The 24,604-nt window shown below is 41.6% G+C and overlaps 1 protein-coding gene and 1 long non-coding RNA gene across 4 annotated transcripts in view; one reads left to right on the forward strand and one right to left on the reverse strand.

Annotated features, from left to right (window-relative positions):
• LOC125450819 (uncharacterized) overlaps nt 1-10,712 on the forward strand; it is a 65,445-nt gene extending 54,733 nt beyond the window's left edge. Inside the window, exons 3-4 of the long non-coding RNA XR_009445613.1 lie at nt 8,145-8,323; nt 8,664-10,712. This is a non-coding gene — a long non-coding RNA (uncharacterized LOC125450819). The remainder of the gene's footprint in view (nt 1-8,144; nt 8,324-8,663) is intronic.
• Nucleotides 1-24,604, reverse strand: part of rgs12b (regulator of G protein signaling 12b) — a 246,225-nt gene that overhangs the window by 53,149 nt on the left and 168,472 nt on the right. For 2 of the 3 annotated variants that reach the window (XM_059644885.1, XM_059644886.1), the window contains exons 14-17: nt 18,778-18,874; nt 10,615-10,679; nt 10,120-10,261; nt 7,614-8,285 (exon numbers count right to left, since the gene is read on the reverse strand). In XM_059644885.1, the coding sequence (XP_059500868.1) occupies nt 7,614-8,285; nt 10,120-10,261; nt 10,615-10,679; nt 18,778-18,874 (976 nt within the window). Of the gene's footprint in view, nt 1-7,613; nt 8,286-10,103; nt 10,262-10,614; nt 10,680-18,777; nt 18,875-24,604 lie in introns of those variants that run through there. The other variant, XM_059644887.1, reaches the window with a different exon arrangement.

The raw sequence follows: 24,604 nt of genomic DNA on the forward strand, positions 1-24,604 counted from the left end.
TTCAGAATTCTAGTACTTACTTTCGGTCAATGTGTGTCTTAAAAAAATGTAAATTTGGGGATTTTCAACACTTTCATGACATTTTTAACTTTTGTGATGACAGCGGGACTAGCAGGACTTGATTTTCAGCACACTATCTCAGTGAGGCATGACATTAGCGCAATATATACCCTACACATGCCTGAACGTGTGCAGCTGCAACAACACACGACAAGCTCTTTAAGTCTGAAAGTGATACGATGTTGCCTGGGACCAGAGTTTAATTTTAAACAAAACTAATTATGCTGTTTCTCCTGGCCAGAGAAAACCTCAAGATAAGGGATTGATCTGAAATTATTAAATAATTTCTTTGCTCAGAAGACCGTCAATTTCTGGAATTGTCTACCCAGAGAGTTGGGAAGGTTCTATCACTGTGTACGTACAAAACTTAGGTCAAGAGAACTTTGATTCTTCAAAGCATTTGAGGAATGGGCAGGTTAGTGGAGTTGAAGTAGAAAATTAAGTGATCATACTTGATGGCCGCGCAGATTCGAAAGAGCTGAATGGCTGTATCCTGTCTCGGTTTCATTCTCACATTCTTAAATTGCTTGATAGACATTCCACCCACATTGGAGCATTGGTAAGATGCACCACAGCAACTCACGTAGGCTCCCTTGACAGCATTTTTCAAACCCACGACTTCTGCTGTCCTGAAGAGCATGGTCAACTGATGCATAACAGCAACGCTATCTGTAAGTTAAGGCATTCACCATTTGACTTCAAAATATCTTCAACAATCAATGGGTCAAAATCCTGTAACTCCATCACAATGTGGGTGTGCCTACACCATACAGATTGCAGTCACAAAATCATAGAATTGTTATGGCACAGGAGGCCATTCAGCCTATTGTGTTTTCACTGGTTTTCTAAAATACATTAGGGCTTAGTGTCATTCTTCCGCCTCTCCTTAATTATCTTGCATAATGGATGGAATTTTATAGAGGTCTCAGCAATTTGAGTTCTGGCAAAATCTGTGGCAGGATTGAAAAGAAGTCTGGCGAGGCCAATCTTGATGTTGGGAGCATCTTGCGCCACCTTTTAACAAATATGAAGCAGTGGCAAGTTGGGAACTAGGGGGATTATTGTTTGCTAAATGCCTTGTTGTCATACCAACTCATTCTAAATTTCCCAAAGAAGCTGTATATTGAGAAAACGAACAGAGAAGTCAGAGCGGGCACCCAGTAAATTAAGGTTTTTCCTTGCCCAAAAGGATCTCTATATTGGTTATGAGGTACCACAATCTCATGGCATGATTTCCACTGGCACCATGTATATCTCACATCCACAGACATTGGCAGTCAACATGTGCCAGCCTTCAACTGGCGCAACTCCCACCCACATACAGGATATTTCTGTCCTCTAAGGCTGCACCCTGGGCTGCAGTTGCGTCCAGGACCACACCCAGCTTATGAACTGGACCAGGATGCATTTCCAGTCTGTTTGTTTGATCTCTTAGCACTCAGTCATTTTGAGCCTATCTGAATGCTCACAGTATTGCTGCCTTGCAATGGTTTTTTGTGATTTGATCCTTCAAGCAGAGATATCTGGCTCATTACTTGTCTTGCTTTGCCATTTAGTGCAAACACAAAGGATGTACATTTATCGTAGTTGTCAACAAGCTTCTGTCACATCAAAGGAGACAGTCTTCATTTAAGGCATGCTGCCATTATAAGTCAGGGGCCACCTTTAATATCAGTCCAGGGGCATGGAAACAGTCAGCCAGCCAATCAGGGCAGAGTCAGAGCTTCCTTCAAATAAAAGGTGAAGAACCAAATGTCAGGCAGGTGTCCACCCTGTTGAGCCTTTCTGCCCTGTTGGGGCTTATTTGCCTGGATTGAGAGAAGCATACATATTAAGGGAGATGGAAGTGGGTGGTACAGCCGTTGTTTTGGTACAGCTGAGGAGGTATCCTGAGCGAGTGAGTTGGCAACACATAGGGTATGCAGAGTTAATGGTATCCGGAGTTGCACTGAGTGACAGTGAATGAGGTAAGATGTTGTAGGCAATAGTGAGAGTGGCAGACAATAACCTTGATGGGAGGTGGGTACAGTAGCAGATATGAGCAAGTGTGAGACAAGATGGTGGCACTTACCCCGACAGAGTGAGAAGGTCACTGGACTTTTAATACAGTGCCGTCCATTACTCCAGATGGCTTCACCAAAGTCGCAACCTCAGACCAGGAAAGAATGGTTTAGTGTTGTGGCCTCCATTGCTAGGGTAGAGGATGTCCTGTGGGCATAAGGGATACTGGGCATTCTGGGATATCCCTAAATGTTGGGTTGTCTGGGAACACTGCATGTTACGATGGGAATCACACATGAGGGTCTATATTGGGCAAGTTTGTAAGATAGAGCAAGAAATCACACTATACTGCACTTTCATAAGTTTTGACACACTGCACTTAGTGAAAAATACACAAGATTCAGCTCATTGTTTCTATTCAAATATCACCTATCGCCCTCTTGAATGCCTCATTGACTCTGACTCCACCACAGTTCTAGGCAGTGCGTTCCAGATCCTTTCGCTCTCGTTCGTGTGAAGAAGTTTTTTGTTTGCAAATCATTTTAGATTTGCATTTTCAGTCCTTTCCTTTCAGTCTTTCCCCATCTTCTCTATTCAGACTTCTCATGAGTTTGAAAATTTATATTAGTTCTTGTATGCTCAATGTGATGACTTACCATCATAAGCAACTGGGATGGGCAATAAATGAGGAGATGCCATCAAAGGCTCACATACCGTGACAATGTTTTTTTTAAAAACCAGGATCCTATTTGGTGAAGTTCTAGGAAGCTGAACACTAAGAATGAGTAATGCCTTCATATCACTATTGTAACTACAAATATATAGTAGTCTTTCACTATTTAATTTTTCAAATTATATTCTTGCCTTCATTATCTTAATAACAACAGGTTCACCAAATTTGAAAATCTGCAATACAATACACTTTAAGGAAAAACCATTGTAAAATTTTTACTGTCAAGAATATTATCTCAGCTGGAATGACAGATGGAGTTTAATTTGGATAAATCTGAGGTATTGCATTTTGATGACAGAAAAAAGGAAGGATTTAAAGAATTAATGGCATGGCCTGGGTAGCGTCGTAGAAAAGACAGAGCTAGGGGTTCAGGTACATAATTATTTGAAATTTGTGTCACAGGTGGACAGGGTGGTTAAGGAGGCATTTAGCATGTTGCTTTCATTTCTCAGATGTTTAAGTGTAGGAGTTGGGACGTCATGTTGAGGTTGTACAGTACTTTGGAGAGGACATTCTGGAGTCCAGTTCTGGTTGGCCTGTTATAGGAAGGGTAATACTAAATTGGAGTAGGTTGGGAAAATATTTACTAGGATATTGCCAGGAATGGAGGGCTTGAGTTAAAAAGATAGACTGGATAGACTGGGACTTATTTTTTTCATTGGGACATTGGAGGTTGAGGGGTGACATTATTGAGGTTATATGAGGGGCATAGTTAAGGTGAATGACAAGGGTCTTTTCCATAATATTGGAGAGTTCAAATCTCGGGAGCATATTTTTAAGGTGAGAGGAGTAAGATTTTAAAAGGACATGAGAGGCAACTTTTTTTTTTAAACAGAGAGTGGTTTGTGTGTGGAATGACCTGCCAGAGAAAGTGGAGGATACATGTACAGTTACCATGTTTAAGAGACATCTGGATAAGTTCACGAATAGGAAAGGTTCGGAGGGACACGGGCCAAGTGTAAGCAGGTGGGACTAGTTTAGTTTGGGAACATGATGGGCATGTACAAGTTGGACCAAAGGGTCTATTTCCATGCTATATGACCCTATGACATACAACTTAAGGAAAATTTTACTCCCTCCTGTCAAAAATCACTGCCTTAGGTTAATGTCTTAGGAAAATGTGATTTTTTTGTTAAAATACTCCATAGCTTTTTAAAATTTTCAAATTTTAGTGTCAATCAAGTTTTAAGAAAGGACAATGATGGAGCAAAAACCAACAAGCATTTTTTTCAATCTGTGCAGTCTTCAATTCTGACTCTTTTAATAAACTATGCATTGAATTAGAGAACTCATAGCACTGAACAGGCTACTCAGCTCATCAGGTACATGCCAATGGTTATGGTGCAGATAAACCGTTTCTCACCTGGGGGTTGAAGCAATGGAACAATTACAATATTTAGTGGCAGTATTGAGGCAGAAAGCTTCAAACTCCCGATGCAGAAGTTAATTTTCCTGTGCTCAGTCAGTTTCTTGGTGAGGAGTCATTTGATATATCTTGTCTCAGAAACGTACTTAGAATGCAATGTTTTATATTAATCTGTCAACTCGAAATTTACAAATGCTTGTATTCAGTATCATTCTACTCCCAGAACAACATCACAGAATCAATAGGAAAAATGGGAAGTAATTTACATAAAACAATACAGGAAAAATACATCAAAATTAAAATCATATTGAACAGTGTTAAACATATTTGATTGAGGGAAAGGGATGTTATCTCTTTGTTGAATTCAGTATAAACATGGAAAGATAGTGGTACATCAGTGAAAACATTTCTGACAGACAGCTATTAGACAGAGAAAAGTCAAAAAGTAAGTGAAAAGTTTTCAAATCTCTAGAGTTATGACAATTAATGTCATCTAAATTAGTGTACAGAATTGAAAAAGCAACATGTAGGGAAATTTACAAGTCAATATTTACAATAATTTTAAATCATACATTTTGTAAGAATTGTTCAATGAAATAAAAGCAGCAAAAAATCTTTGGAATGAACAGAGAATAACCCAGTTACTGTCAACAAAACCTTTTAAGCTCAGGTCATGTCTCATGAGGGAGAACTTCATGATTAAGTTATGATATTGAGGTTATAAATCAATGTTTTATCATCTTTAAATATACGGTAGCCGACTTTTGTACATTTAAAACTGTTAATAAATACTTGCGTGTGCAAGACAACTTTTACAGACTCATGAGCAGCAAACAAAGGCAAGTAGTGTTTTAGCAGTTTATACAAATCCAGTTTTTGTAGTTTTCACAACTACTGTTGTGGCAAGCATCTGTTTTTAAAGGATCCAACTGATCACTGTAGTTAAAATCACCATTTTCTAATCCCTTACAATTCTGAAGAACAGTCATGTTAGGCTTGAAATGTTCTCTCTCCACAGATGTTGCCAGATCTACTGAGTTTCTCCAGCACTTTCTGTGTTTGTTTCAGGGTTCCATCATCCACAGCATTTGCCTTAAATCTGAGATACAGTCCCACCCACCTTGAATGCCTTTATGTCAATGTCACACTTACATCAACATAAATATTCCAGGAGCACTAGTTCCTTCTTTGCATATGGATACAAAATACTTTACCATGATACGGTTAGTTTTGCTAATCATTCACAGGGTGTGGCATTGCTGGCAAGGTAATGTCTACTTAGATAGGTGATTCCAGGACTGTGACGTCAATGTCAACAAGCACTGGTAAGCCTAATTTGATTAAACATACTGATTCATCTATGTCAACAGGTTCTTTTGTATATTCTTTTGTAATACCTGTGTATTACGCTGATAACCATAACTGTGAATGCCCATCACACATTATGATTAATTATAACATTGGTAGCTAAAGTAAAGTTAACCTAAGAATGTTTGAGAATAACATTCCAGGAATCAAAGCAATTCAGAATGGAAACTCCAGATAAGAAGAAGTTCAGAAAAAGAAACTTGCCACAGAGCCTGCAAAGCATCAGCAGCATCATGCGCACCACAGATAAGGATAAGAAAACTGCAAAATGCTACGATATTGAGAATGAATTAGCCAGATGATTCTGTGAAAATCCCAGCATCACAACTGATCATTATGAGGTTTTTGAACAGGACCAAATTATTCTGATCAGTTTGGTATGGAAAACTGCAGCTCAAAGAATAGGCAGTTCGGTTATTTCAAGACACATCATGCAATTTTGTATACGAAAATTTGCAGTGAGGATTAATGTGCAGACTGATCCTGCTCTACAATGATGAGTTGGGAATCCACGAAATTCTGCCAGATATGATACATACCCTACTGCACCAAGGGACTGAGGGATAAGCACAGTGTTTCAATCATGTTTCAGTTCTCATCAGTACAAAGTGACAGGAGGTGATAAACTACGCTTTCTCATAATAAGAAAGCTTAAGAAAATCAGAAAATACTGCTTTTAGATAATGAAATTCTCATGTCAACATGAGGCATTAAATTGGTTTCTCTCACCAAACACCATGTCCTTAATTCATCCTAAGGATGTGGGGATTATTTGTAAACTTGAATTACCACTAATGGAAATTTTAGCTCATAATATGTTTGAAGCTATCGGTGTCAGGAAAGAGTGTACAGATAATCTACAGGGTGTACTGCAAATTTAATGAAAAACTTGACATTGTGGGATAATTCTAAATTGCTTCGTGCCTGCTTATCTCCATGGCCTTAGTGAGGATGGATTTACAATGATGTAGTTGAAGGTGCCACCATTCAGACTCTGCATGCATGTTCTGGCTTGCAAAAAGAAATCCATAAACATTTCTGTACATATGAACGAGAACAAGCAGTGTACTTCAGCACTCAAAAACATGAACATTTCACTGCTTCAGTAATGAGGGGCCAGGATAACTGCCAAGAAGCTGAGAAGGCTGAAATCAATGAAAAGTCTAACGAAGCCAATATTAATCATGTGATTTACAAAGAAGCATTCAGCAAGTGTACAGTGTACAGGATCGAAGCTATTGAGTTATCAACCAAAGCCATCAACAATGATAGAAGCAACTAGGTATTTAGGAAAGTTACACATCAGATTTGATCTGCAATACGTTTCTCATATTATCTTTTAGTCACATTCTAAAATGACTAGTAAACAAAATAAGTTGACATTAACAATAATGAAAGCAGAAATGTAGCATTAAGAAACTGCATTGATGGGTTCATTTATATATATAATGTCCATTTATGTTGATAAAATTGGAATGATCCTAATTAGATCAATTTAAGTGGGTAGGACTGTAATAAGCAGTGCATATCTTACACTATGTTTCAGTGAGTTACTCAGGGTTATCATGTTCAACTGAAATTGTTGCACATTGCTAGGTGGGAAAAGAGAAGAGGTTATGAATTGCAAAATGGAATCTGAAATACCATTCGAGACTTTGCAAAATGTGAATGGTCCCTTTTGACAAATTTGCAAGCACCAGTGGATTAAAGTTTAACTTGTCTGGATATCATACTGATATGGACAGTTATCATCCTAGAAATTTCAGCAGGGAAAATAAAATGTATCTTCAGACAGTGGAGAACAGATTATAGTAAAATCAGTCCTGCTTGGAACTTGATAAATAATACTAGGTTCGTTGTTGTATCCCAACCCAGACTTTTTCCATATATATATATATATATATATATAGACAGTAAAATGCTAGAACTATCACCTGCGAGAGGTTTAAAAAGCTAGTGCATCATGTATCAAGTTTTCAGATAATCTTCCAGTTTCTTTAGCCTTTTAAACAGGATCAATCTCAACACAACAGAAAATTTTAATTTTTTTTTCCTTTTACAAACAGATATGCCACATTTAAATACCTGAAGTGGATCTGCAGTGTGAAGAGTTCTCCTGACCATCTGTGCAGGGAGTTGGTGGAGTATAGTTAGCTATCTCCAGTTTACTGACAGTGGACGGTGGTGTTGGTGGGGGTGGTAATAGTGTACTGTTTGGACTATTGATGTCACCTTCTGCCACCAGAGTCAAATCAAATGCATTTTCATCCTCATAAGGTGGTACAGTTTCTGACTGCTGGACTTCAGGCCGCTTTTCCCACCTTTGTTCATTGACATGAGGAATAGGAGATACTGGCACATGGAAAGGTTCATCATTTGTCTGCTTTGTAACTGGCTCTACATAATTAGGTGGCATTAACACAGGCCAATGACTGTTATCGAGTTGAGTTGTTGACTTGGCTTTCATGTTGTTGGAGTTGTCATTGAAGTTCACTGCGGATGAGATAGCTGCTCCGGAGTCTATATACTCTATTTTATCAAACTGTTCTGTTGATGTCACACTCCTTTGCATTGTTTGGCTTTTTTCTTCTCTCTTCCTACCATTTCCTTTACCAGCTGCAGCAGTGGAGGAGCCAGGTTCAGGTACAGGTGGCTTGAGGCGTAGAAAATCTGGAAGTACAAGATCTTCTTTGTTCAGAAGCCCACGCTGGTCATTCACTCTATTACTCTGAGCTTTTGATAGAAGGTCAAAAAACTCTGCCACAACAGAAAATAGGAAAATGAAAGCTAATAAGGTAGATATTGACTATATCTATTTTTTTAAAATTACAATCTGTTTTAAAAATTAATAAAGTTTACTTTTGAATAAAAGTCTGTACGATATTTTTAAAGGGTCACATTCAGAAGCAACCTAAATGCATATCAATGTGCCTTCATTTATTTTCATTATGCAATCTTAAAAGGTCTTTGAGACTACATTTCAGCCTCTGAACAAAATATTATTTTACTTAAAGCAATACTATTCTGAATAGGAAGGAATAGTTCCCAAAAGAGACATGGAAAATTTTGTTAATAAAATGAAGCTTCAAAACTGAGCATAATGGACAATATAGTATCCTTGTCCTTCTCCTCCAGGTGCAGCCGTGCTGAAGAAGGTTCTCCATCCACGTCAACTTTGCTGATCTCAAAACACCAGATCCAAACTTCAGCACTGGCAGACTTTAAGAGGAAGATCACCTGTTTATTGTTCAAGTTGTCAATTATTATTTAGATTAAAAATTTGATTACAGTATAGAAGTAGGGGAAACATTTCAGAAAGTCAACACGCATGAATGGCGTGCGTACACCTGCAAAACTGTTAGGAACAGATTTCCAGGAGTTTGAAACAACAACACTGAAGGAATGGCAATATACTTCCAAGTCTAATGGAGAATTGTTTGGATGGAACTTACAGAAAATCGTTTGCCAATGTTTTTCTGATCATGTACTTCAAGGTGGTAGAGGTCATGTGTTTGAAAGGAGCTGTCTAAAGATCTTTAGTGAGTTGCTGTAGTACATCTGGGAGATAATACCCATTGCTCCACTGTGCATTGATGGTGAAGGTTAATGAATGATGAATGTGTTTTCTGGGGTGCCAATCAAAAGGGCTTTATCTTCGATGGTGTTAAACCTCTTTATTGTAGTTGGAGCTACACTCACACAGGCAAATGAACAGTTACTCTTAATTGTGCTTTATAGATGGTGGCCAACTTTTAAGAAGACAGAAAGTGAGTTGCTCAACATGGATTTTCCAGCTTCTCACCTGATCTTATAGCCACAGCATTTACATAGTTGGTCCAACTCAGTTTCTGATCAATGGTGATGGTGGGAGACTCAGCAATGACAATGCAATTGAATGTTATGGGGTGATGATTGAATTATCCCTTGTCGGACAGAGTCATTGTCTCACACCTATTATTTGCAACTTATTAGCCCAAGGCTGCAGGTCTTGCTGCAGTTGGGATGGACTGCTTCAGTAACTGAGGAACCACATCATCTTATGTTATTTTGAACCACATGTTGGAGGGAAGTTCAGTGATGAAGCAGTTTAAGATGATTGGGCCTACAAGCCTAACCTGAGGAACTCCTGCAACATTGTACACCAGCTAATTGTTGTCTAACAACCAGAACCATCTTCCTTTGTGCTGGGTGTGACTCTGACCAGTGGAGAGTTTGCCTCCTGACTGCCAGTGACTCCGGATTTGCTCGAGCTCCTTGATGCCAGGATTGGTCAAGTGCTGCCTTGATGTCATGAGCATAAATCGTCCAGATGGGGTTTTACAACAACTGGCAATGGTTTTGTGGTCACCATTAGGCTAGCTTTTAAATCCAGGTTCAGTTAGTTGAATTGAAATTCAAGCATATCCTGTCGTATGATTTGAACTCACATCCCCAGAACATTTGCCTGGGACTGTCATTACTACTCCAGTAATTATACCACTATCGATGTCACCACCACCCAACAACTACAGATGTAAACTCTGTCCTTTCAAGTTTAAGGCTGTTTTTCATAGAGTATTTCAAATTGTAGCTCACCAATGGTAGAATTTACCTTCTACTTCATCCACGTTTAGCTTTGGCTGTCTCTTTCTGTTTGTCGTTTGCACTACATCATTTTTTGAAGGCCGCACATCTTTGGAATATTTTCCATTTCCTCTGACTGAAAAGGCTTTTTCCGCAGGTCTTCCATCTTCCTGTTATTTGTAAAATTGGTGAGAGAGATAGATTATTGTGTTCCTAAAAACATCAGATGTATTAAACTATTTGAAGGCACTATCTAGTGACAGGGGTCAAAATTAAACAGAGATGAAGCAAGTGAGTTACTTAGTAGACAGCTAATCCTGATAGTGAAACCGATGAGTATGAGTGAAGGATATGGTCATGTTGTACCGAAAACGTCAGCAAAACATGTTGATATATTCAGTGGATTCAGGGGCCACCAGTGAAATATTTTCCCATATTTTGCTACCACTTTCCTACCCTTATTTTCTGCAAATATTGATAGCGGAACAATATCACAAAAACATCTCAAAAGACAGAATTTTACCTTCACACCATGGTGTGTGCTAATGTTGGAAGAGCCTGATTTCCCTCCTGTAATCTTCTCTCTGTCTGAAAGTAAACAATGTAATTCCACAAATTAAAAGACCAGATGAATTATTCTGTGACATTTTGGTTTTTACTTTGATAGTTGGTCTGACTGTTGCCATTAATAACATTATTGACTATGGTAACACTCACCTCAGAAGTGCTCATGGTGTCAGAGATTACATTGTTCCTGTGAAGCAGAGGGAAAACACAGTTCCAAAAGTAATACTTGGGGGGATAAAAACTGTTCAGGTTTGATTAGGCTGGCAAAGAATTTTTTTTAACTTCACATAGATGTAAGTGTTTTTTTATTCCTTGGCATGCCTGTGGTTTAGAAATAAATATGTGTGACAATAGCTCTTTGCCCATAGATTAAATTGGTATTTTATCCTAGCAGTTTTGTAGGCAGGTTTTTCCAGTGAGATCAAGGAAATATGGAACTGAAATTTTATGAAGTTTTGATGATAAGGGAATGAAGGGTTATGTGTGGCTAAAGAAGAAAATGGAGTTGAGACCACAGTCAAACAAGCTATAATGTTTGCAAACTGTAGAACAGGCTCAAACGGTCAAGCAGCCTACCCTTGCTCCTAATTCTTATGTATTAACAAACCAATAGATGTCTACAGCACCACAAGACACAAATTAGGAATATAACTGTGTGATTAAGAGAACGGAATAATCAGCATGAGGAATACAGTGTCACAGGGTATCCAAAAACCAAAATTGAGACGACTGGGTGCCATGAGAGAGTAGCTCTTAGGGCTGATGGAGATGCTGAAGGAAATATATTGTAGAAAGATGCAGAGTAGGCATGCTGGGAAGGGATGTCATGAAACAACAGCAGTGTAGTAGAACTTTTATGGAGATGAAAAGAGGAGGTGTGGGAAAGGATGCCTTATCAGTTCCAAAGATCCAGAGACGGCACCATCTAAACCCACAACCACTTTCATCTAGAAGGACAAGGGCAGAGGAACATGGGAACACCACTACCTGCAATTCCCCTCCTAGCCACTCACCATCCTGACTTGGAAATACATCACCACTCCTTCATGTTGTTAGATCAAAACCTTGAATTTCCTGGCTAGGGACAATGTGGGTTTACCTACAGTGCATGGACTGCAACGGTTCAAGAAGGAAGCTCACCATCACAATCTCAAGGGCAACTAGGGATGGACAACAAATTCTGGCCAGCCAGTGATGTCCTTATCCTCCCAGTGAATAAAAAAGGAGCTTTGGGGAGCAACAAAGTGGGACTGAATGTAGAGATGATGTGTCACATCAGCATGGAGTTAAAAGAGGGTTATCATAATGAACTAAAACAGAAGCGAAGGAAATGTCACTGTAGCCAGCAGCACAGAGGGATGGGATATCCAAACACAAAAGACTGAGGAGAAGCTATGCAGGGATGTAACTGGGGAATTGAGGAAAGGAGAGGACATTTTGAAAAGAAAACTATAATTCGCTCAGCATTGATCATGGAAAAATCATAAGTTCTGAGGTTAGTCAAAAGGAACAGCAGTATATTCAAAGGCAATCTCAAGCTTCAGGCTACTGATAAAATTTAAGCTCCAGAAAACAAAATTTACTAAATACATTTCAAATGGAAGCTTGGCTGAAATATTATTTTTACATGCTTGATTACTTATAAATTGTACCCTATTAATCTGCTGTTGTGAACTGGATGAAAGAACAAATTTGCGCAACATTTCACACCATGGTGTTAAACCCCCACTGGCTTTGTTCACTTGGTTGATTGATAGCTTTCATTCTTGTTTTTTCAATTCATTTCCTTATTTATTTACTTGTAAATTCTTGGTTTTATTTAAATATGAAATTTAAGTCCTTCAGGTAGGAGACAAAACATTTTGCAAATATCTATGTTTGATGCCAAGAGGGATACCACATGTATTCCAAATAGAATGAAATAAAAGTGCAAAATATTTATCACACATTGGCATCTACTAAACCCAGTTAAATAAACAACAGATGAAAGAATAGTCATAGAACGAAATGAAATCTTCATTCTTGAACGTATTTCCAATCTTTAAGGCACAAAAACATTTAAAAGTGTTGCAAAGTTTTGGATTAGAACATAGAACATAGAAAAGTACAGCACAGTACAGGCCCTTCAGCCCACAATGTTGTGCCGTGGATTAATCCTAATCCAAAAGTAAAATAACCTAACCGACATGCCCCTCAATTCACTGCTGTCCACGTGCATATCCAGCAGTCGCTTGCATGTCACTAATGACTCCGCTTCCATGACTACCACTGGCAAAGTATTCCATGCTCGCACAACTCTCTGGGTGAAGAACCCTCCTCTGACGTCTCCTCTATACCTTCCTCCTAACACCTTAAAACTATGGCCGCTCGTGGCAATCAATCCTGCCCTGGGGAAAAGTCTCTGGCTATCAACTCTATCAATGCCTCTCATTACATTGTACACCTCAATCAGGTCACCTCTCTTCCTCCTTCTCTCCAGAGAGACAAGTCCGAGCTCAGTCAACCTCTCCTCGTAAGACAAGCCCTCCAGTCCAGGCAGCATCCTGGTAAACCTCCTTTGCACCCTCTCCAAAGCCTCCACATCTTTCCTGTAATAGGGCAACCAGAACTGGACACAATATTCAGCCACTCAGCACTGACCTCCAGGCAGAATACTTACCATCTGCAACCACTCTCTGCCTCCTGTCAGCCAACCAATTCTGAATCCAGAAAGCCAAATCACCCTATATCCCATGCCTCCTGACTTTATGAATGAGCCTGCCGTGGGGAACCTGATCAAATGCCTTGCTGAAGTCCATGTGCACCACATCCACTGCTTGACCCTTGTCAACCTGTCTCGTGACCTCCTCAAAGAACTCAATAAGATTTGTAAGGCATGACCTGCCCCTTACAAAGCCATGCTGACTCCCTTTAATCACGCTATGCTTTTCCAAATAGTCATAAATCCTATCCCTCAGAATTTTTTCCAAAACCTTGCTGACCTCAGACGTAAGACTGACTGGTCTGTAATTTACAGGGATTTCCCTATTCCCTTTCTTGAAAACCGAAGCAAAAAACTCATTTAGGGCTTCCCCGATCTGCTCAGACTCTGTGCACAAGTTATCCCTGATCGGCCCTACCTTCTCCCTGATCATTCTCTTATTCCTCATGTATGAGTAAAATGCCTTCGGGTTCTCCATAATCCTTCCTGCCAAGCCTTTCTCGTGCCCCTTCCTGGCCCTCCTCAGTCCACTTTTGAGCTCCTTCCAAGCAAGCCTGTAATCCTCTAAAGCTGTGCTAGACCCTTGCTTCCTCCACCTTACGTACGCTGCCTTTTTCTTTTTGACAAGAAGCACCTCTGTTCCTGTCATCAAAGGCTCCTTAATCTTACCCCTTCTTATCTGTCTCAGAGGAACAAATTTATGCATCACTCACATCAACTGCTACTTAAAACAGTCTCCACATGTCTGTTGTGCCCTTTCTATGTAACAATTGCTCCCAATCTGTACTTCCCAACTCCTGCCTGATAGTGTCATAGTTTCCTTTTCCCCAGTTAAATATCTTCCCCTGGTAACTGCTCCTTTCCCTTTCCATGGCTATGGTAAATGTGAGGCTGTTGTGGTCACTGTCATCAAAGCGTTCTCCCACCACAAGATCTGACACCTGTCCTGGCTCATTGCCGAGCACCAAATCCAAAATGGTCTCCCCCCTCGTCGGCCTGTCCACGTACTGAGTAAGGAAACCCTCCTGAACACACCTGACAAAATCGGCTCCATCCAAACCATCTGCACTAAGGAGGTTCAATCTATATTGGGAAAGTTGAAGTCATCCATAACAACACCCCTGCTAGGTTTGCACTTTTCAACAATCTGCCGGCCAATGAGTCCTTCGATCTCTCTACTGCTATTTGGGGTCTGTAGAAAACCCCCAGTGGAGGTGACTGCTCCCTTGCTGTTCCTAACTTCCACCCATACTGACTCAGTTGAAAAACCTTCCTTGGCAACCTCAGCCCATACCACCTCAGTGGACGACTCCTCAAAGGTTCTTTCAGCCGCCGTTATACTGTCCTTGACCAACAAAGCCTCACCTCCCCCTCTTTTACCACCTTCCCTGACCTTAATGAAAGATCTAAACCCTGGAACCTGCAACATCCATTCCCGACCCTGCTCTATCCATGTCTCTGAAGTGGCCACAACATCGAAGTTCCACATACCTATCCAAGCTGCAAGCACACCTACCTTATTCCGGATACTCCTGGCGTTAAAGTAGACACACTTCAACCCAGCTTGCTGTCTGCCAGCACACTCCTGTGACAGTGAGGTCTTGTCCATGTCCTCCCTACGCTCATCCTCCTGTGTACTGGGCTACACCTCAGTTTCCCATCCCCCTTCTGAGTTAGTTTAAATCCACCCGAATAACACTAGCAAATTTCCCACCCAGGATATTAGTGCCCCTCTGGTTCAAGTGGAGACTGTCCTGTTTGTAGAGGTCCCACCTTCCCCAGAATGAGCCCCAATTGTCCATGCACCTGAAGCCCTCCCTCCTGCACCATCCCTGCAGCCACGTGTTCAGCTGAAATCTCTCCCTGTTCTTTGCCTCACTATCACGTGGCATGGGTAACAAACCAGAGATAGCCACTTTGTTTGTTCTAGCTCTCAGCTTCCACCCTAGCTCCCTAAAATCCTGCCTGACATCCCTATTCCTCTTTCTGCCTATGTCGTTGGTGCCTATGTGGACCACGACTTGGGGCTGGTCACCCTCTCCCTTCAGGGCCCCAGAGACACAATCCGAGACATCACGGACCCTGGCACCTGGGAGGCAACACACCAACCATGAGTCTCTTTCATTCCTGGCAAACCTTCTATCAGTCCCTCTAACTATTGAGCCCCCAATGACTATCACTCTCTTCCTAACCCCCCCCCCCGCTTTCCTTCTGTGAAAGAGGGACAGACTCTGTGCCAGAGACCTGCACCCTACTGCATGCCCCTGGTAAGTTCCCCCCCCCGCCACAACAGTATCCAAAATAGTATACTTGTTTTTCAGGGGAATGACCACAGGGGATCCCTGCACTGGCTGCTTTTTTCCCCCTTCTAACAGTTACCCAGCTTTCTTCACGCTTAGGAGTAACTACTTGCCTGTAACTCTTGTCTATCACTGATTCTACCTCCCAAATGATCCGAAGTTCATCCAGCTCCCGCTCCAGTTCCCTGTCCTGGCTCATTGCCGAGCACCAAATGTTGCAAACTGTGATGTTATACATTTTGCTAGGAAGAATGGAGGTGGTGACTACTATTTAAATGTGGAAAAGCTTTGGAAATCTGATACACAAAGGGACTCAGGAGTTCTAGTTCAAGATTCTTTTAAAGTCAATATGCAGGTTCAATTCAGACTAAGGAAGGTAAATGCAATGTTGGCATTCAGTTCAAGAGGGGTAGAAAACAAAAACAGAAATATGCTGCTTCGGCTGCATAACTCTCTGGTCAGGCCACATTTAGAATCTCATGAGCAGTTTTAGATACAGAATCTAAGACAGTATGTGCTGGTGTTGGTGGGGGTCCAGGGGAGGTTTATAAGAATCATTTCTGGGATGAAGGGCTTATCATATATGAAGCTGTTGAGAACTCTGGGTCCATACTCAGTGGTGTTTAGAAATACGAGGGGGCGTCTGACTGAAACTTACAGCATGTTGAGAATCCTGGATAGAGTGCAGGTGGAGAAGATGTTTCCACTAGTGGCAGAGACTAAGACTCAAGGGCACAGACTCAAAGTAAGGGATGACCCTTTAGAAGTGTGATGAGGCAGAATTTCTGCAGATAGAGGGTAGTTAATCTTTGGAACTCATTGTCACAGAGGACTATGAAGGACAAGTCATTGAGTACTTTTAAGGCAGAGATAGATAGGTTCTTAATTAAGCAAGGGGACCTAGGGTAACAAGTAAATGGCAAGGGAATGAGAAACATATTAGTCATGATCAAAGGGTGGAGCAGATAGGGCGAATGGCCTAATTCTGTGTCTATATCTATGGTCTTACAGTGTAAGATAGCAGACAATGACACATCCCTCCCTGACACACTCAATGGTTTCTATGCTCAGTTTCAGGAGAATACCACCTGCGTGACGATGCCTGCCCCTACAGCCCCAGACCTTCAACGCTTCAAAGGTCAAATCAGTCTTCCTGGGAGTCAACCCAAGGAAAGCAAGGGGCCCGGATGGTGTCCCTGACCGAGTACTCAGATCCTGTGCAGACAAGTGGCAGAGGTATTCACCGATATCTTCAACCTCTCCCACCTAAAAGCCGAAATCCTCACCCATTTCAAGTAGACCAACACCATCCCTATTCCCAAGAAAACACATGCAGTGAGAGTTAATAACTACCGCCCTATAGCCCTGACTTCAACAATAGTGAAGTGCTTCACCAGGCTGGTCATGACCCAAATCAACTCCGGTCTCCCAACCTGCCTCAATCCTCTACAATTTGCCTACCGACACAACAGCACCACACAGTGTGCCATATCCTCAGATCTGCACTCATCCCTGGAACATCTGGGCAACAAAGACAATGACATCAGACTCCTGTTCATTGACTACAGCTCTGCTTTCAACACCATTATCCCCGCCGGACTGATCTCAAAACTGTGAGACTTTGGTCTGGGCTCCACCCTCTGCAACTGGATCCTCAGCTTTCTGACCCATTGGCCGCAGTCAGTGAGGATAGATAACAGCACCTCCTCCACAATTACACTCAACACTGGAACCTCCCCCGAGGATGCATCCTCAACCCCTACTGTACTCCCAATACACCTACGACTGTGTTGTCAAATTCCAAACGAGTGCCATCTACAAGTTCACTGATGACACCATCGCAGTGGGACGGACACAGAACATAGAACACTACAGCGCAGTACAGGCCCTGCGGCCCTTGATGTTGCGCCGACCTGTGAAACCAATCTGAAGCCCATCTAACCTACACTATTCCATTATCATCCATATGTTTATCCAATGACCATTTAAATGCCCTTAAACTTGGCTAGTCTACTACTGTGGCAGGCGGGGCATTCCACGCTCTTACTACTCTCTGAGTAAAGAACCTACCTCTGACATCTGCCCTATATCTATCACCCCCTCAATTTAAAGCTATGTCCCCTCGTGCTAGCCATCTCCATCCGAGGAAAATCCAAGGAACATCTAACAATGATGAGTCAAAATACGAAAGGGAGACAGAGGGCATGGTGATTTAGTACGATGAAAATAATCTCTCAATATCGGCAAAACTAAAGAGTTGATCATCAACTTCAGAAATAAAGGAGGAGAACACATCTCCTTCTACATCAAAGAAACTGAGGTTGAGAAAGTGAACAGCATCAAGTTCGAAATGACAAAAATCAACGACCTGTCCTGGACTTTCCAAGCAAATGCGTCAGTCAAGAAGGCACAACAATGCCTCTTCTTCCTCAGGTGGCTCAGAAAACAACTTCTACAGATGCAGCATTGAAAGCAAACTGCGTGGGTACATAATGTCCTGGTACGGCAACTGCTCTGCCCAGCACTGTAAGAAACTACAGAAGGTGGTATCCACAGCCCAGACCATTACAGAAGCCAATGCTCCATCCATGGACTCTATTTACACAGCTCACTATGCAGAAAGGCGGCCAAAATCATCATAGAACCATTGCAGCCTGGTAATGACCTCCTACACCTCTTCCGTCAGAAGATACAGAAGCTTGAGCACGAGCACAATCAGGTTCAGGAACAGCTTCTTTCTAGCCATGATCAGTCTGTTGAATGGACTCTGGCCTCAAATAACAAAATCTGCAATGTAGCCTGTATGCCTTGAAGTCTTTTTGATCCGTACACCCTTTGCTAGCTCTGATCTGTCTGTACCGCTCATAAGCACAGCTTTTCACTGTATTTCGGTACACGTGACAGTAAAATCAATAAGTCAATTAATCAAATGTCTGTCACCTCTCCACCTATCTACTCCTTTATCCATCTTCCATTTGCCTCCCCGCCCTATTTATTTCAGAGTCCCCTTCCCCTCCCCCATTTCTGAAGAGTCCAGGCCCAAAACATCAGCTTTCCTGCTCCTCTGATGCTGCTTGATCTGCTGTGTTCATCTTGTTATCTCATACATCATGCTTACCTTTTTCAGGAACATGCTCTGCAATATCCAGAACAACACGCTGTCCATCCAGATTAGAAATAGGAAGTCCAAGATCCAAAGCTTCTGATTCCCCATTCTATGAAATATAAACAATAAAAAATATATCTCTCAATATAAGCTATAAACAAAAGAAGGGAACAAAATTATCCAGGAATATAGACAACATATGAATGACAAACAAACTTGGCTGATTGTGTCTTCTTGCCCTCTAGGCTCATGCACTCATACACAATTTAACATCCACTTCTCTATTTCAGCCCAACATTCCTTTGTTTAACAGACCAATATCAAGATGTTGTATTAGGCAGTAAAATTTACAAGGCCTTTGTTATAAATCTATAGTTTAGCACTTTTCCCTGTCCAGGAGCCAACTCCCACTGATGAACAACCCTGCTCTTTTATTCTTTTAATCAAATTTACAGACTCAAACCACCCACTAGGAGCACCGTAATGTTCACCAAAAAGGAAGAGGGGAAAACCGGAGGGGAAATTAAGCCAAAGGATCATTTGGAGGGGAAATAATGCACTCCATCCCCCGTGATGCCACTTATCCCAAACAGCTTCAAGGGTGTTTGGGGACCCCATGTCCTCCTTTTCAAGGACATCCTGTTGTGGATGTAACCATAAAGGTGAGGCAGCAGTCAAAATCCTGGCTCCCTCCATAAGAGGCCCACGTGGAAATACACTGACATGCCCTCCCACCTCTGTACCATGTGCACAAAGATCAGGTCAGTGGGGAAGTAACTAAAATAGAGTTGTGGCCTTCCACAGCCAATATATGCATAGTAGATGTGCTGCACAGCACTATAGAACAGAGAGTTGGCCTGGGAGGCTTGGGAATCCTTAGCCTGCGATTGTACAGTACTGCTGCATTCAACATCCGCTACCACTGATCCTTAATCGAAAGTGAGAGGACTCCCATGTAGAGAGCCTACCACTAGGACAACTGGTGCTTGGCAAAAGAAAGGAATGTTAAGGTGTATCCAAGGCAGATGAAGAAAAACCGACAGAACTGTAAACGCTGTAAATCAGGAACAAAAACAAAGTTGCTGGAAAAGCTCAGCAGGTCTGGTGAAGGAAAAACAGAGTTAACGTTTCGGGTCTGGTGAATCTTCCTCAGTACTTGCAGTGAAGAAGTGAAGGATGGGTGATAGCAGCCCATACAGGAAAACACTCTGTTCCACTCGGAAAGACACAGATGGCTAGATTCTCTCTTGTTCGAGATGGTTCTTGCCTGGCACTTTTGTGGTGCAAATGTTACTCGACACTTGTCAGCGCAACCTTGGATACTGTACAGACCTTGCTGCATTTCGACATGGGCTGATTTAGTATCAGAAAAGTTGCAAACATTGTGCGTTATCAACAAATATTCACACTTCTGAACTTATGATGGAAGCAGAGGCATTGATAAAGCAGCTGAGGATGGTGAGGCTAAAGCACTATCCAGCGGAACTTCTACAGAAATGTCCTGGAGCTGAGATAACAGACTTTCAAGAACCACAACCATCCCTTAGTGCTAAGCCAATGGAGCATTTTCTCTATGATTCACATTGGTTCTAGTTTTGCTTGAGCTCCTCAATGCTATAAGTGGTCAAATGCAGCTTTCATGTCAAGGCCAGTCCTTCTCACCTCCCAGTATCGCTTTGACCTGCTCAGGGCAAGCTTCTTTGGGCTGTTATAGTTGTGCCTATTCAAGCAAGTGCTGAGTATTCCATTGCATTCCTGATTTTCACCTTGTTTGTGGTGAGGAGCTTTAGGGAATCAGGTACCAAGCCACATAACAGACAGTTTCTGAATTGCTCTAATTAAGCACATGTAGCTCATCCAATTCAGCTTCTGATGACCCCCACTTGCAGGACATTGATAGTAGGACATTTACCTAGCAATGAAAATGCCTTTGAATTTAAGAGGAAGCAGTGAGGTCATACTTTGCTGTTGATGATAATTCTTGGCACTTGTGTCATTGAAATATTTCTTGTGATTTTTTGGGCTAAGCCTGGACATTAATCAGATCCTTTAACCTGTAGCGTCATACTGCCTCCTTTACCCAGAATGTGCTGACATTTTAACATTCAATCTCAGGATTATGGGTATTTCTAACAAGGACTAAGTTTACTGCTTATGCATATTTCTGTGTACAACTTAGAACATATGTCATTGTATCATACAGATTTTCTAGGAATCCATGGAATTTGGAACTGGTACCCTCTGCTACTGTAAATCTTATTGTGAGGTAATTTTCACAACTTTGCCCTTCTATAGATCAATTGCAATGTCCAATTTTCTGACGAACACTGTTTTAATTGACACTGCCACCTAAGACTGAACCAAAAACCCACATGATTTTCTGCTCTAAGTCATTTTATCTTAATCAGCGTTCTCCTTTTACTTAACTTTGCTGATTTGCTTAGTTGAAGCAAAAGTAATTGACCTGTGCATGCATTGCAGCCACCTGGAGTGTTTCTTGCAAAATGTATAGTGATTGTAACGAGGGTCAGCCAGGTGGGCCCCATAGAATATGAGTTCCCTGACTGGGCCAGATTAAAAGCACAATTAGGGAGCCCTGGCAGACAGAGAAGAACAGGAGTGTCAGACATCCTGTTCACTCTGACAGTTTGCTCTGATAGAACTGGGTTAGTGTCAAGGACTCTCCCCATGTAAATAAAGGGTGGCTTGGTGATGGGACAGCAGCCTCTGTGGAATTATGGCAGCGCTGACAAGAGTGAGATTAATGATGTAGCCATACAAAAGCGTCCACTAGCTGAAACCCAATTGGACTTCAACAGGCACTACTATCGGAGAAACCTGACCCAGTGCTAAAAAGCCCCAGCAGGAAAAAAACAAACCCAGCTATGTCCTCAGTCTCAGAGGGAGAGGATGTAGCAATTGTAACGAGGTTAGCCAAGTAGACCTCATAGAATATGAGTTCCCTGATCAAGGCTGTCAATCTGATCCAATTCAGGAGCCCTGACCAACAGATAAGCACAGGAATGTTAGGCATCCAGTTTACTTTGAGCGCTGGCGCTGAGGGAGCTGGATCAGTATCAAGGACTCTCCACGTTGAAATAAACTGTGACTGGGTGACGGGATACTGGCCTCTGTGGAGTTATTTTAAAATGGAATGAATTTCTGACAGCCGTTTAATAATTGTACCCATTTACTCCCCTCTGGTTTCTAATTTAGAACATCAATCTATTAAAGATTTAAGATGACCGCTGTACACCTTGCGCTGCAGCAGCTCTAAATTTAAAAGCTCTGCTATCTGAGAAATTAGTTATTAATAACTTCCTCCTAATCTTGCACCAAGATTTTTTTAAATATCTCTCCCCTGAAAAGCACACGCTTTGAAAGTTATTTGTCCTCCAACATGTGTAAATTATTCCAGTTAAGGTGCCTTCATATGCTGCCTACATTTCACCTGGGAATAATATTTGCAGAGCTACATAAACAAAATATAGAACGAACTTGACTCACAGATTTGAGGTAACTTCTCAAAGTGGGAGTAACAAGTCAAATAAAATCAGGATCAGATAGTGGCAAATATTTCTCAACTGGTGTGTTCCAGATCATTAACAATGCAAACTTGAATGAGCTGTCCAACAGAAATTCGCTGCTGAACACGTGGCTCGAAAACTAATGTGGCAGAAAACACTTTCATTTGATGGGGCAGTGGCATCAATACGAGGGAAAATGTGGGCTGCACCACTGCGATGGTCCACATTTGAAGTATGCTGAGCCCAATATTCAAGCAAGTCACAGAACTAGGGAAGTAGAAAAGGTTTTAAACTAATTAGTGACGGCAAACGATCAAACTTGGGAAGATTTGGTTAATCAAAGATTAGAGACAAGGCAAGAGAGAAAGATTGTAATAGAGAAATGATAAGTAGATTCTGACAGAAGGGAGAGCATACAAATCTAAGAATAAGTCACAGACATGAGTAATAGAACATAGAACATTACAGCACAGTGCAGGCCCTTCGGCCCTCTATGTTGTGCCGACCTGTCATACCGATCTCAAGCCCATCTAACCTACACTATTCCATGTACATCCATATGCTTGTCCAATGACGACTTAAATGTACCTAAAGTTGGCGAATCTACTACCATTGCAGGCAAAGCGTTCCATTCCCTTACTACTCTGAGTAAAGAAACTACCTCTGACATCTGTCCTATATCCTTCACCCCTCAATTTAAAGCTATACCCCCTCATGCTTGCCGTCACCATCCTAGGAAAAAGGCTCTCCCTATCCACCCTATCTAACCCTCTGATTATTTTATATGTTTCAATTAAGTCACCTCTCAACCTTCTTCTCTCTAATGAAAACAGCCCCAAGTCCCTCAGCCTTTCCTCATAAGACCTTCCCTCCATACCAGGCAACATCCTAGTAAATCTCCTCTGCACCCTCTCCAAAGCTTCCACATCCTTCTTATGATGCAGTGACCAGAACTGTACGCAATACTCCAAGTGCGGCCGCACCAGAGTTTTGTACAGCTTCACCATAACCTCTTGGTTCCAGAACTCGATCCCTCTATTAATAAAAGCTAAAACACCGTATGCCTTCTTAACAGCCCTGTCAACCTGGGTGGCAACTTTCAAGGATCTGTGTACATGGACACCGAGATCTCTCTGCTCATCTACACTACCAAGAATCTTACCATTAGCTCTGTACTTTGCCTTCCGGTTACTCCTACCAAAGTGCATCACCTCACACTTGTCTGCATTAAACTCCATTTGCCACCTCTCAGCCCAGCTCTGTAGCTTATCTATGTCTCCCTGCAACCTACAGCATCCTTCGTCACGATCCACAACTTCACCGACCTTAGTGTCGTGTGCAAATTTACTAACCCATCCTTCTATGCCCTCATCCAGGTCATTTAAAAAAATGACAAACAGCAGTGGACCCAACACCGACCCTTGCGGTACACCACTAGTAACTGCTCTCCAGGATGAAAATTTCCCATCAACTACCACCCTCTGTCTTCTTTCAGCAAGCCAATTTCCGATCCAAACTGCGATATCTCCCACAATTCCATTCCTCTGCATTTTGTACAATAGCCTACTGTGGGGAACCTTATCAAACGCCTTGCTGAAATCCATATACACATCAATCGGTTTACACTCATCTACCTGTTTTGTCACCTTCTCAAAGAACTCAATAAGGTGTGTGAGGCACGACTTTCCCTTCACAAAACCATGCTGACTATCCCTAATCAATTTATTCTTTTCTAGATGATTATAAATCCTATCCCTTATAACCTTTTCCAACACTTTACCAACAACTGAGGTAAGGCTCACTGGTCTATAATTAGCAGGGTTGTCTCTACTCCCCTTCTTGAACAGGGGAACCACATTTGCTATCCTCCAGTCATCTGGCACTATTCCTGTAATGTTACATAAATAATAAAAGGTCAAAACTAAAACCTCTGTGGCCTGAATGTGGATAACATTTGTAACAAATAGATGAACAGATAGCCCAAATAGAAATAAATAAGAATAATGAGATAGCCATTACAGAGACATTGCTGCAACAATGAAGTAAATTTGAATATAAACGTTAAAGGTCTACGTCAGTTAGGAAGGAAAGGAAGCTTTGAAAAGGTGGAGAGGTGGCTCTGTTAACTAATTATAGCATTAGCACAATAAATAATGATGACCTAGGTTCAGGAAACCAGAATATAGCAGTGGGTGGTATAAATAGAGAAATGATAAGAAAACAGATTAGTATGTTGATTATTGTGGGTGATTTACATTTGTAGTCCCTGGCAACTAGAGACGGGCAATAACGCTGGCTCAGTCAAGGGATGC

This window comes from Stegostoma tigrinum, chromosome 3 (assembly GCF_030684315.1).
Source record: "Stegostoma tigrinum isolate sSteTig4 chromosome 3, sSteTig4.hap1, whole genome shotgun sequence".
Classification (NCBI taxonomy): Eukaryota; Metazoa; Chordata; class Chondrichthyes; order Orectolobiformes; family Stegostomatidae; genus Stegostoma; species Stegostoma tigrinum.